Source organism: Bos javanicus, chromosome 9, assembly GCF_032452875.1.
Source record: "Bos javanicus breed banteng chromosome 9, ARS-OSU_banteng_1.0, whole genome shotgun sequence".
Classification (NCBI taxonomy): Eukaryota; Metazoa; Chordata; class Mammalia; order Artiodactyla; family Bovidae; genus Bos; species Bos javanicus.
Window position 1 is genome coordinate 65,210,186 of NC_083876.1, and position 14,640 is coordinate 65,224,825.

The following is a 14,640-nucleotide window of genomic DNA, read 5'->3' on the forward strand; positions in this document are numbered from 1 at the left end:
CTGAGTTGAGTGTGCACTTACTGAGTATCTGCCATGTGCTTGGTGCCATGAAGTAAACAAGTAGTAAAATCAGTCTTGATATCCCCAAAGAGCTTTCAGCCTAATAAAGAGAAAAGGCAGGTAATACAGATCAGTGTCACATGAAACAGAGTAATAAAGGCTGTACTTCCAGGTATACTGGAAGTTTGTGGGAATGCAGGGGTGGGGTTTATCAGGAAGAGCCTCATTTGAACTATACTTTGAAAGGTAAATATGACTCTGTCAAGGCTAGGAGTAAGGGCCGTTGAGTATGGCATGTACAGCACGTTGAGAATTTAACTTGTGTCAAGCATAGTTTTTGCCTTTGTGATACAAGGATGAGAAAAATAAAGTTCTGCTTTCAAGTAAATATATAATATGTCAGGTGGTGATGAGTATGTGAGAGGAAAGTAAAGCCATACACCTGGGGACCAGGGTGGGGGTTTCTAGTTTAGAGTGACCAGACAAGGCCTTCCTGGGGCTTCATTTGAGCAGAAATCCTGATAAAGTGAAGGAGCAAGCCACTTGGCTGGCTGAGGGTAGAGGGAACAGTAAGGGCCAATACCTTGAGGCAGGAACATGCTGGGCAGGTTCAAAGAACAGCTAGGAGGTCTCTGTAGGCGTGCAGTGGGAGGGGGAGTTTGCAGGCCATGCGTCCAAGGAGTGGGCAAGCCTGGGTTCTGTGACGCTGAAGGTCATGGTAAGAGGTGTAGGTTTCCCCTAAAAGAGGTGGGAGCCACCAGAGAGTTTCAGACCAAGAAATGATATTAACTGACTCCTGAAGGCAGTTCCTCTGGTTCCTGGGAGAACAGATTGTAGGTGCTGAGGGTGGAAGAGGCAGCCTGGTTAGGAGGGTGGAGAAACCCAGGAGCAGTAAGAAAAGAGATTGGAAGGGGCCTGGAAGCTGTGTTAAGTGATGAGAACTGATTCTCGGAGGCTTTGGGGAGCTTGTATCACTGGAAGGGGAATAGTGATAAAATCAAGCTGAAATTTAAGAAAAATAATTAGCAGTCTTTATGATGAATTGGGTGAAAGAGACACTATTCTACAATTGATTGTGGTTGGAAATAATTTGCTTCTGTATTTTTATGAATATCTAGAAAGAAAAGAACAGTTTGTTGGAAGACATCAAAAGACTGAAGCAGGACAAACAAGCTCTCGAAGTAGACTTGGAAAAAGTGAAGAAAGAGAGAGACCAAGCCAAAGACCAGATTGCTTATGCTACAGGTAAAAGTTGGAGCTGAAACAGTTTACCTTTATACTCTTAACTGTTCTCATCTCGAGTTAAGTAATAGCAGTTGGATAGTATAATCAAAATGCTATTCCTTGAAGTGTATTATAATTTTAGAAGCTTTTAAAATATTAGTTATTAATAGGTATGTGCATTTGATTGGTTTTAGCATCAATGTTTACAAGATCAAAGAAAGTCATGGATTATTTTGAATTTGTGGCATCACATACTTAGTTGTTTATAGTCATCTCAGGTGGACTGTGACTTTTCAGGGTATAGTCCCTATTTTTATCTCTGAGTCTGAAACATATGCTCTCAGGTATTTGCCAAATGAGCAAATAACATTGTACTATGTTGTAGAAAACACAAAGATGGATACAGCGTACCTCACCAGGGAAAACAAAGGAGAGTAAAATAAGAAAGCAGAAAAGTTTAATATTAAAAAAATTAGAAATAAACATGAGGATGCTAATGAGGATTTCAGAGAAGAGTGGCATTTGAGCTGGGTTCTGACAGAGAGATTCATAGGTAAAGAAATGGAGAGGCCCAGAGTCCTACATTTATTTTCATAGAAACGACTTTACTTTTATAATGAAAGTCATTGGGAAAACTATTAATCAAGAATTTCTAGATTCCAGCTTTGCTACAAGTTTGATGATGTGGACTATGAGCAGTCTTCATCCTCCTTCACTAATACACTAAAGTGGACACAGCCTTACAAAAAAACAAGTTTTTTGCCTCTTTCTTAATAAGTGCTTGCATTAGAGAGGTATTGGTTTTCATTTAAAATCTTTTAGTTTATTTCCACATTTTGAAAAATTATAATCGAGTTATTGAATTACTTGATCTTATAGGTGAAAAATTATATGAAATAAAAATTATAGAAGAAACCCATAAACAAGAAATCAGTCGTCTGCAAAAAAGATTACAGTGGTATGCCGAAAATCAGGAACTTCTAGATAAAGATGCAGTTCGGCTTAAAGAAGCAAATGAAGAAATTGAGAAGCTGAAACTTGAGGTAACAGATCATTTCAGAATGTGTTTCTATAGATGAACCCTGTTATTGTCAACACTCCTTCATAGGCTTGTGTCATTGAGTCAATCTACTTGAAATTCTTTTAATTACAGTGGTCAGGTGGACTTCGGTTTGTGTTTATTTGTGTAGTCTGTTTTAGATTAAACTGAGAATACAGGCAGCTCTCTGTATCCTCAAGTTCCCTATCCAGCAGATTCAGTCAACCATGGATTAAAAATATTCAGAAAAAACAGAATGTCAAAAAGCAAAATTTGCTGTGCAGTGGAAACTATTTTCATAGCATTTACCTTGTTTTAGGTATTATAAATAATCTAGAGATAAAGTATACAGGAAAAAACTGAAAGTTGCTCAGTCATGTCTGACTCTTTGCGACCCCATGGACTGTATGTGGCCCACTAGGCTCCTCTGTCCATGGAATTCTCCAGGCAAAAATCCTGGAGTTTGCCATTTCCTTCTCCAAGGGTCCTTCCCAACCCAGGGATTGAACCCAAGTCTCCTGCATTGCGGGCAGATTCTTTACTATCTGAGCCACCAGGGAAGCCCAATGTAGAGATGATTTAAAGTATACAGGAGTTACATGCAAATTCTATACCATTTTGTATAAGGGGCTTGAGCATCCTTGGATCTTAGTATCTGTGGGGATTGGGAACCAGTACTCAGCCCACCCCCTCCCGTTACCAGGGCATGATGATAAATCCAAGCTCCTTATCACAGCCTGTGAGGTCCCCACATGGTCTGAATGTGCCCTGCCTCTCCAGCCCTATCTGTACTGCCCTTCCCCAGTCACTCTCCTCTAACCACAGCAGACCTCCCTCTGGTTCCTGAGCATGCTGAGCCCAGTCCACTTGTCACTTTGGCCTGAAGAGGCCTGGCCTGCATTCTTCCCATGTCTCACTCTCTGTTTCAGCTCTGATTTCTACTCCCCAGAAAGAGCTTCATAACCTCTTTATCTAATATAGCTACCAGTCCTGCCCCCTTCTGACTCTTTCTTTCTCATTCTTTTACTTTATTTTCTTTGTAGTACTTGTCATGCTCCAGAGAAGGCAATGGCACCCCACTGCAGTACTCTTGCCTGGAAAATCCCATGGACGGAGGAGCCTGGTAGGCTGCAGTCCATGGGGTCGCTAAGAGTCAGACACGACTGAGCGACTTCACTTTCACTTTTCACTTTCGTGCATTGGAGAAGGAAATGGCAACCCACTCCAGTGTTCTTGCCTGGAGAATCCCAGGGACGGTGGGGCCTGGTGGACTGCCGTCTAAGGGGTTGCACAGAATCGGACACGACTGAAGCGACTTAGCAGCACTTGTCATGCTCAGAAGTTACTGATTTACTTCATTAGCTCATCAGAGCTCTCCTTCCATTAGGACATAAGCCCCGTGAAAGCAGGCTTCTGGCTTGTCTTGTTTGCTCTCTGTCTCCAGCACAGTGCCCTAAAATGAACTCCATCATGCTTCCCTCTTGAGGTCTGTGTTTCAAGTGTAAGTTTCTTAACATGGTCTTTCCTTATTGGTAGGTTGAGAAGCTGAAAGCTGAATCTGGAAATCCATCCATCCAGCAGAAGATACGTTTAAAAGAAAAAGCAGCTGATACCAAAAGAATTCAGGATCTAGAGCGACAGGTATGTGTTCAGGGTAAATTTTCATTAAGATATTTTATATACAGTGCATTTTTGTTTTTTGTTTTAGAAGTTTCTATACAATGTAATCAACTTGCAAGTTTTTGCTCTTACTCATTTTAATATAGAACTGCCTCTGCTTTCAACTTTGAATATAGTATTCAAAGTAACAATAAAAGCAGGAAAGAAAGTCATTTTATATAATCTGCGGTTCTCTGAATAAAGAAATTTTTAAAGTCATGTGTCTCATTAGGTGGTAGACCTACTGATGAAAGGTTGTTTGCATCCCAACTCTGTTTGACATCCAGGAAGAAAGAAACAGAACTCTGACACTTGGGATGTAGAGCTAGGATACTTTCTCCTGAAGAAGGATAGGTGAGAGAGGAGGGCGGGGTAGGAGACCCTCCAGTTGGGAGTATGTTAGTAGCGCTTGAGAAGTCTTGTGGGATGCTCTGGAAACCGAACATCCAGCCTCCCAGAGAGCTGGCCACAGTTTGGAGCTCTCGCTCACACTATTTGTGTGTGTGCACACTCAGTTGTGTCCAGCTCTTTGCAACCCTGTGGACTATAGTCCGCCACGCTCCTCTGTCACTGTTTAGACTTAGAAATAAAATACTCATGTCATGGTCAGTGTGGCTGGGAGACTTTTTTCAAAAACTGTATAGTGACACTTATTAGGATAAAGTTTTTTCTTTTTCATTGTAGTAGTTATTTTGTAAGCAGGAATACTGATTAACTTTTTCCTTATGTTTTTAAAACCTTCTGTAATGTGTTTGTATTCATAACTAAGTATTAAAACAAAATTAGAACTTCAGCCCTGTTCATAAGGGCACATGATGCTGTAGTTGTGACACTTAGATATACAGCTATTATTCCATCACAGACCTGAAACTGTGAGGTCATCACTGGGCTGAATATTACCCCCATTTTAGAAGAAGAAGGAAAACTGGGCAAAAAATTAACTTTGTTAATTTTACAGGACCTGTTAGATTAAAAGGTATGATTTGGTAGTTTGGTTCAGTGGCCACAAAAGGAGGAAAGAGGTGGTTTGAAGAGCTAGAAATATTCTGAAATAACTATAGTCCAGGATTGTTTGACTTTTTTCCCCCCAGCTTAAGACTTAGGTTAGCCCACGTAGAATAAGCCATCCAGAATTGTGAGAAGAGACCAAAGGAACCACTTCCCCAGTAGATGACTTAATTTTAAGAGAATACTGTGGAACCAAACATATAAGAGTAAAAAATAAAACATACTTAAAGACAAAATTAAGGTTTGAAATGGTGACCCACATTGACCAGGAATACAATGTTTATAAAAGTAGCCTCCCTCTTTTACTAGCACTTTCATTAAAAATTTAATGGTTTATTGGATTAGAGCTTTCTAAAATATTATTCATTAATTTTTGTATAGTTTGCTACACATGCATTTCAAATCCTACTCTCTTCTCAGGAGCAGATGTTTCTATCCTAATGATTGTAAGTCTTAATATATATTTTATAATCAAGGTATATCACAACATATTCAGAATCATTTTGAGCTATATTCTGAAATAGATTATAGAATAAAACATCCTTTTTTCTAAATAGTACATAAGGAAAAGTGGGGCTAATTGTATGCACGTTAATAGTGAAAATTTCAGGTTATGTGTATTCATTCATGCTCTTATTTAATGGTATATTCAGTAGTTTAATTTCCAGTGAGATTTTCTTTTTTATTTGTATGATAGAGCCACACTGATAACAGTGACCAAAGAAGAATATTAAAAAGCCAGATTAAAGAAGATAGAAATAAAATTAGGTTTCCACCAAAAATGTAGTATACATTTTAAAATATCAAAATCACATTGAAAACACTGCTTAACATTTAAATGAATATATTAATTATAGACATGTTAAATACATTTTTAAAAACTAGTTTCTTTTTAAATTTATATTTTAGATGAAGGATAATTGCTTTATAGAATTTTGTTGTTTTCTGCCAAACGTGGTCTGTTCTTAATATACATAGAATGTATGTATATATATATGTATACCTTTATATGCTTACATCTAATCTAGATTTTTAATACCAGAGGAAGCAAAACTGAAAATTTTGCAGATGAAATTATCAGTATTTATATCTGGATATATTCCACTTGACATCTGTGCATTTGTATACATATCGATGTACATATTTGTGTACATTTATGAATATGAAAGCAGTCTTCAGGTATGGAAATATTTGCTGTTAACTTTGCAAATGGTGTTACCTTTAAGAACCTACTCCAAGCCAGGCTTCACCAATATATGAACCGTGAACTTCCAGATGTTCAAGCTGGTTTTAGAAAAGGCAGACGAACCAGAGATCAAATTGCCAACATCCACTGGATCATGGAAAAAGCAAGAGAGTTCCAGAAAAACATCGATTTCTGCTTTATTGACTATGCCAAAGCCTTTGACTGTGTGGATCACAATAAACTGTGGAAAATTCTGCAAGAGATGGGAATACTAGACCACCTGACCTGCCTCCTGAGAAACCTATATGCAGGTCAGGAAGCAGCAGTTAGAATTAGACATGGAACAACAGACTGGTTCCAAATAGGAAAAGGTGTATGTCAAGGCTGTATATTGTCACCCTGCTTATTTAACTTCTATGCGAGTACATCATGAGAAACGCTGGGCTGGAAGAAGCACAAAGTGGAATCAAGATTGGTGGGAGAAATATCAATAACCTCCGATATGCAGATAACACCACCCTTATGGAAGAAAGTGAAGAGGAACTAAAAAGCCTCTTGATGAAAGTGAAAGAGGAGAATGAGAAAGTTGGCTTAAAGTTCAACATTCAGAAAACTAAGATCATGGCATTTGGTCCCATCACTTCATGGGAAATAGATGGGGAAACAGTGGAAACAATGTCAGACTTTATTTTTGGAGCTCCAAAATCACTGCAGATGGTGACTGCAGCCATGAAATTAAAAGATGCTTACTCCTTGGAAGGAAAGTTATGACCAACCTAGATAGCATATTCAAAAGCAGAGACATTACTTTGCCAACAAAGGTCCGTCTAGTCAAGGCTGTGGTTTTTCCTGTGGTCATGTATGGATGTGAGAGTTGGACTGTGAAGAAGGCTGAGCACCGAAGAATTGATGCTTTTGAACTGTGGTGTTGGAGAAGACTCCTGAGAGTCCCTTGGACTGCAAGGAGATCCAACCAGTCCATCCTAAAGGAGACCAGTCCTGGGTGTTTATTGGAAGGATTGATGCTGAGGCTGAAACTCCAATACTTTGGCCACCTCATGAGAAGAATTGACTCATTGGAAAAGACCCTGATGCTGGGAGGGTTTGGGGGCAGGAGGAAGAGGGGACGACAGAGGATGAGATGGCTGGAGGGCATCACCGACTCGATGGACCTGAGTTTGGGTGAACTCCAGGAGTTGGTGATGGACAGGGAGGCCTGGCGTGCTGCAATTCATGGGGTCGCAAAGAGTCGGACATGACTGAGGGACTGAACTGAATTGAAGGACTAATAGTCTAGAAACCGGATTTTGAGCAATCCATTTTGCCTTAGGAAAGGTGGTTTTTGAGACCAGATCATGATAAAACCATTACCTGGCCCTCTTCACATGCTGGCCACTCTGCTAATCACTGAGACAGATGTCATCTGATCCTCACTTAATTGCATGAACACCATGAAATCAGTATTGTTTTCTTCCTGTTTTTCCAGTGAGGTGGAGATTTAGATTGAGGAGTATAATAGGAAGTCACAAGATCTATTTCAAATAAATATAAGAGGGTTTCTGTAAATTAATCAGTTAAATTAGACATTGTACTGTAGTGTTTTTTAATCAGATAATCTAGATTAGAAATTTGAAATTTGTGTTACTGTACATCTGATTTAGTCTTGAAATGTGATATAAACATCTCTTTGAAATCTAAACATGGCTAATATAATCTAAATGTGTACATTAAACTGCTTAATTTTAATATATCTATGACTTTAAATGCATACTACAATATTTCACTAGGTTAAGGAAATGGAAGGAATTCTAAAGAGACGATACCCCAATTCTTTGCCAGCTTTAATACTGGCTGCGTCAGCAGCTGGTGATATAGCAGATAGAAATACAGTGGAGTTTATGGAAAAAAGGATAAAAAAACTAGAAGCTGATCTGGAGGGCAGAGATGAAGAAGCAAAGAAAAGCCTTCGTACCATGGAACAGCAGTTTCAGAAAATGAAGGTAAGTGCCAGGCTAGCCATGGAGGTGGGGCTCTGAGGTATGCCATGGTAGCTGAGAGCTTCTTAGAATGAGACAGAAGAGTATGTCTTGGGGTGGAGCAGTGGGGAGCGGTGCAGAGACCAAATAGAGGAATGAATTCCAACCCCTCCCTTTTGATCCGTCTAAATTTTCCCAACTTTTTCCTTTTTCCAGTCCCTATCTCGTTCCACTTTTGCCCCTGCTCATTTTTGGCCACTTCTTTCATTTCTGATTCCCAGTGCACATCAAGTGTTCAGTTGCCTTCCCATGTGCTCTTCCTTCTTCTGAAATAGCCCAGTTTCCACTTATCCCCAAATTTACACACACCCCTCAAGGCTGAAGTTGAATGTGCTCTCTCTCTCTGCCGTCTTCTCCCCTTCCCTCAAGGCCTCCAGACCCACTCGGGTACCTCATCCCCTCTGCCGTGTGTTCGTAGGCCCATTACCACAGTTACCACCGGACATTGAAACTTGCCGTGTCACTGTCACCAGGCTATGAACTGTTGGAACGCAGGAACTGAATTTATCTGTAGGGTCTGACGCAGTGCCAGCAGTTGTAGCTCAATAAATATTCATTGAATAAATGAACAAAATTCTTATCATGCCTCCCTCCTTGGCCTGGACTGTTAGGTTATTTTTGTTAATTTAGCTCTAGTATGCAAATTCTAGTCTGACTTGGGTGAAATTTCTAAATTGATGTTAAGCCGTTGAAAATGTGCAATTTCTTATAGACGTTAGTATCCCCCACTGCTTTCCCTATTTATCCTCAGGGAGAATAGTTTGTCAATTTGCATAGAGAAGGGTACACAGTAATGGTGAGACTTAAAATAAGTTTTAGTATACAAAAACGTGTAATTTAATGTTATGAAACAACATACAGCATTATGAAATTATATAACATATATTGAGAATATGTAATGGAATGCCCATCAAAGATTAGAACTTCAACACATTTGACTGACTCAAGGAGCATAGACTTGGAGGCATCAGACTATATGGTGGGTCCCTGAATGAAGGAAAAGGCAGGGCCTGGGAGAGTTCAGGGCTTCGGTAACTAATGAAGCATTTAGCAGCGGTCTGTTGTTGCATGGATTCTTCTCTGCAGATTCAGTATGAGCAGAGACTGGAGGAACAGGAGAAGTTACTTGCTTGCAAATTGAAGGAGGCAGCCCAGAACCAACAGGACAACTCCTCAAGGACTAAAGCACTGGAGAAGGAACTGGATGATGTTAAGGAAGCCCATCAGATCACCATAAGAAACCTTGAAGCTGAAATAGATGTTCTTAAACATCAGAATGCTGAATTGGAACTCAGGAAGACTGAGAAGGATGATAAAGATTTCCAGTCCATAGAGTTCCAGGTGGAACAGGCTCACTCTAAAGCTAAACTGGTCAGGCTCAATGAGGAGCTGGCTGCAAAGGGGAGAGAGATACAGGACCTTTCCAAAACTGTGGAGCGGCTGCAGAAGGAGAGGAGAAAGATGCTCTCTAACCAGCAGTCTAAGGCTCGAGAGGAAATGACTGCCAAAAGGGTGAAGAAAGATGGTCTGCACCCTGGCAAAGGAAATGCTGACTCCTCCGGAACCCTGGAGGGCAAACTTTACCAACCACATACTTTTACTGATTCTCACATTTCAGAGGTTTTACAAGAAAACTGCAGATTGAAAAATGAAGTGGCGAGATTAACTGTGGAGGGGAATGAGCTGAAGATGAAATCTGAAGCTACAGTGAATCAATTTGAAAACACCATGAAAAGGTAAAAAAAAAAAAAAAAGTGAGTATGTAGAGACATAGAAAGAAAAATTAAAAATCTTAAGGTGTATTTCCCCTGGGTAATTATTTTGACCCTGAAATAAATTCACAAACCAAAATTTAAGAACCTGTACAACATGTCATTTCTTCTCCAGGAGATCTTCCCTGACCCCGTGGTTCGAACCTGGTTCTCCCACATTACAGGCAGATTCTTTACCATCTGAGGCACCAGGGAAGCCCCCTGAACCAAATTCACAAGCCAAATTTTAAGAAGCTGTATAACACAGCTAAGTGTAGATCTGTTTGAGGGTTGGATCTCCTACCTGTTGCAAGCTGAGATTCTCATGAACTGGAATCTTCATGTGAACCCCATCCTTCCTTCCCAGTCTTGTTTCTCTGCACATATCCAAATGGTGTTAGTAAGCTGACCCATCTCTACAGATTTATGGTTGTGGTAGGCAGATGGCTGTCAGAAAACAGCTCTTGTTAAAATCAGTTGATATCCTAAGAGGAAACGGTGCTCTTTTCCAAAATAACTCTTCAAATTAATCTTGTGATCACATCTGTTCATGCCTTGAAGAACTTCTGTACTTAATCCCTTTCTTTCTCAGAATCTCTAAGAACCATCTCCTTTCTCTCTCCTCTGAGCCTTTCCAGAGGCTTACATCTTTTTCACCCAATCAAACCAAGTTCTTGTCCTCTTTCTGCCTTTCAGGACCAGATTTCCCACAGGTCGCCTCTCCTTGTATTTCCCCCTGACTTGCTCTAAGCGTGGTCTCGTCCTCACACTGTTGACGCTGGTCTCTGGAGAACGTTTCTCAGGCAATGGAGTTTTCTCCATTGACACTGTGGAGACAGTGTCGATTACACTGCCTTTCCTAAAAGGATGGCCAACCTAGATAGCATAATGAAAAGCAGAGACATTACTTTGCCAACAAAGGTCCGTCTAGTCAAGGCTATGGTTTTTCCAGTGGTCATGTATGGATGTGAGAGTTGGACTGTGAAGAAAGCTGAGTGCCGAAGAATTGATGCTTTTGAACTGTGGTGTTGGAGAAGACTCTTGAGAGTCCCTTGGACTGCAAGGAGGTCCAACCAGTCCATTCTAAAGAAGATCAGCCCTGGGATTTCTTTGGAAGGAATGATGCTAAAGCTGAAACTCCAGTATTTTGGCCACCTCATGGGAAGAGTTGACTCATTGGAAAAGACTCTGATGCTGGGAGGGATTGGGGGCAGGAGGAGAAGGGGACGACAGAGGATGAGATGGCTGGATGGCATCACTGACTTGATGGACGTGAGTTTGAGTGCACTCCGGGAGTTGGTGATGGACAGGGAGGCCTGGCATGCTGCGATGCATGGGGTCACAAAGAGTCAGACATGACTGAGCGACTGAACTGAACTGAACTTCCTCCCTTAATCTCCATGACATACCAGCTCTCACTAAAGCTCCTTTTCTGCTGCTTTTAAGTGACTCTTGAATCCTTTTCATTCTCCTGCCTCAAAAATCTGACTTTGTTACAAAGTTTTTGGCTTTTAACTGTCTATTCTCTGCTCCTCCTCCTTTGCTAAACTCATCCATTCTTTATGGCTTCTATGAACCTGACTCCTAGATTTTACTTTTCAAGTCTTATTTTCTTCCCTGAGTTCAGATGTTAAATCTGAAAATTTGTTGGATTATTCCTCTTGAAATTAGTAGTATTTCAATTTCTTTTTCTCTTTTTTACATGTAAAGTAATCCCTCCCTTCCAGCATCCCTGTCTCTGTCTGTGACCATACTTTTTCAATTTCCAGGCCCAGCTTTAGCACCTTTTTTCCTTGGGTTGACAGTCTGTTGGGTGCTTCCTTATAAGTGCTTATTTTGCTTTCCTACTCCTTTTATTAGTGTGGCCCGCTTGGTTTACTAGGCAGTTGGCCCACCCCGATCTCCCCAATTTCAGTTTCTGTCTCCCCTGATCATCTTGCTTAAAAATCATTAATATTCTTTAGTACTCCTGTGTCTGAACCACTGTCCTCCAGTGACTCCCACTTTCCTCAAACGTCAGGACTAAATTTCTGTCCCTGGCATCTCAAGTCCCATCACCATTCTAATCCTGCTCTATCAGAGTTGTGTTACTTGCCAAGTTTCTTCCCTGCCTTTTGCTCATTCATGTTTCATTTTCTAGGAAAAATATTACCCAGAGCTTCTTAGAAATTTCCTGCTCCCACCTCCAACTCCTGTATAACTTATATACCAAGAAAGCACTGTCATACATCACCTTACAGCTTCTTGAGAACTGATGTAAGATTATACTTCTTTTGCAACTTGTAGGCAATAATAGGTCTGAATATGAAGTTCAATGTAAGGTTTAGAGTGTATAAAACATGTAGTTTAATGTTTGTGAAGCAACATATTAATTATGAAATTATATAACATATTGAGAATATATAACATTATGCCCTTCAGAGATTAGAATTTCAATACACTTGACTAGGGCTTCCCAGATGTCTCAATAGTAAAGAATTCACCTGCCACTCCAGGAGACACAGGTTCGATCCCTGGGTTGGGATATGCCCTGGAGAAGGCAACGGCAACCGACCTCAGTGTTCTTGCCCGGGAAATCCCACGGACAGAGGAGCCTGGCGGGCTATAATCCATGGGGTTGCAAAGAGTTGGACACAACTGAACACACACACATACTTGACTAAATTAAGGAACCCAGAGTTGGAAGCATGAGTAGTGAGTGCCTGAATGAAGGAAGAGAGAGGACCTGGCAGAGTGCAGGGAGAATAAGCAGAAGAAGCACCTAACAAATGCTTATTGATTGATAGGCAGCCACATCTGATTGAGCCATCATGGCAGTTGTATCACTTCCAAATTGAAACCTTGATTCTTTGTCCTGAATATGATAGTAGTAATGAAGCCAGTTGAAAAGAATCGTGTTGTTTAGTCATTCTGATGATGTTGTTTAGTCACATCTGACTCTTTGCGACCCCATGAACTGCAGCACACCAGGCTTCCCTGTCCTTCACTGTCTCCTGGAGTTTGCTCAGATTCATGTCCATTGAGTCAGTGATGCCATCCAACCATCTCATCCTCTGTCATCCCCTTCTCCTCCTGCCCTCCATCTTTCCCAGTATCAGGGTCTTTTCTACTGAGTCAGTTCTTCGCATCAGGTGGCCAAAGTATTGGAGCTTCAGCATAGGTCCTTCCAATGAATATTCAGGGTTGATTTCTTTTAAGATTGACTGGCTTGATTTCCTTGTTGTCCAAGAGACTCTGAACTGTCTTCTCCAGCACCATAGTTTGAAATCATCAGTTCTTCTGTGCTCAGTCTTCTTTATGGTCCAACTCTCACATCTGTACAATACTACTGGAAAAACCATAGCTTTGACTATCTGGACCTTTGTCAGCAAAGTGACATCTCCAAAGATAATTTAAAATTCAGATTTTCCTGTATATTTTCCTAGACATAATTTATAATTTTTTAGTGTCGTTAGTCTGTTTCTCAGACAGCTCTGAACTGGAGACATGAAAGGTAACCTTTCTTCTTTTGGCTGTTTTTTACTATAGTTGAGTTATATCATGGGTACTTTAGACTTTTATGCTTGTCTTAGGACCCTAATAACAGTGTTTCAGTGAAGAAGTATTCATATAGTCAAATAAGCAACTGATATGTTTGTTTATAGTTTGGTAATTTCCGTATTAATAAGTATCAACAGTGATTGCTAAATATCTGCTTTCAATAAAATTGTGTCATTTTTTAATAATTTTTCCAATAATAGAGGAAATGTTTATCTGTAAGAAATGTCCCGCTTTTTAATCATAACTTTGCCATTTACTGAACTGCCACTGAATGCATAAATTTTGTCACAGAGACAAATGAGCAGTCTCTCACATTTAATGGTCCAATTAGGTTCAGACTACCTTATGTCCTAAGAATTACCATAAAGATCATTTTATTCGCACAACCTGGAGCTAGCCCTGAAGTTATGCGTGGGCCAAAAACTGGTGAGTGTTGCCTAGAGACAAAGCATTTGAGAATCTAAAGAATTGGGACCATAAATCTGAATTTATCTTAAAAGGTAAAATAACGAGCTCTTTGCCATAAATCCAGACATTTAGAGCCTTTGTTTCTCTCAAAGTGCCCCAGGCTGGTGGTGGTGTCCAGCTCTGCTGGGCTCAAACCCCAGCTCTACAATTTACTGACCTAGGACCCCAGACATATCACTCTTTCCTGCACTCAAGTTTGCCTTTATAAAATTGAGTAAATAAGAGCAAGCTCATGGAGTGACTGTAAGAATTCCTAGGCAGTAATGGCTAAAGCACCGAGCACAGTGCAGTAGATACTGGTGCCTTCTCTCTGTTTGCTTCTTTACTCTCCAGGCTTCTTATACTGTTTATAGGCTAACTGAATTAGAGGTTGAAGAACCACTTTTATGTGTGATTTCTTTAATTTGCTGTAAAGGTTCAAGGAAGAAACTGCAGCACACATCACATCTCTCAAAGCATCTCATCAGAGGGAAGTAGAGAAACTCCTTTGCCAAAATGCAGTTGAGAATTCTTCTTCCAAAGTAGCTGAACTAAATCGTAAAATAGCAACTCAGGAGGTAGGTGACTTTAATAAACTTTGACTGTAATGTGATTTTTTTTTTTTTTTAAGATCATTGCCAAAGTATCTGGAAGTACTTAACTTCACTGCTTGAGGTTGGTGATAGAAATGAGAAATTATCATTGCCTTTTTTTTTTAATAGAAGTTGACACCCTTACCATACATGTGTT

The 14,640-nt window shown here is 40.2% G+C and overlaps 1 protein-coding gene across 6 annotated transcripts in view; it reads left to right on the forward strand.

The window, feature by feature from the left end:
* CEP162 (centrosomal protein 162) overlaps positions 1 to 14,640 on the forward strand; it is a 94,824-nt gene that overhangs the window by 66,175 nt on the left and 14,009 nt on the right. For all 6 annotated transcript variants that reach the window (XM_061427916.1, XM_061427911.1, XM_061427913.1 and 3 more), the window contains 6 exons: positions 1,119 to 1,245; positions 2,104 to 2,267; positions 3,800 to 3,904; positions 7,904 to 8,116; positions 9,239 to 9,888; positions 14,327 to 14,468. In XM_061427916.1, the coding sequence (XP_061283900.1) occupies positions 1,119 to 1,245; positions 2,104 to 2,267; positions 3,800 to 3,904; positions 7,904 to 8,116; positions 9,239 to 9,888; positions 14,327 to 14,468 (1,401 nt within the window). The remainder of the gene's footprint in view (positions 1 to 1,118; positions 1,246 to 2,103; positions 2,268 to 3,799; positions 3,905 to 7,903; positions 8,117 to 9,238; positions 9,889 to 14,326; positions 14,469 to 14,640) is intronic.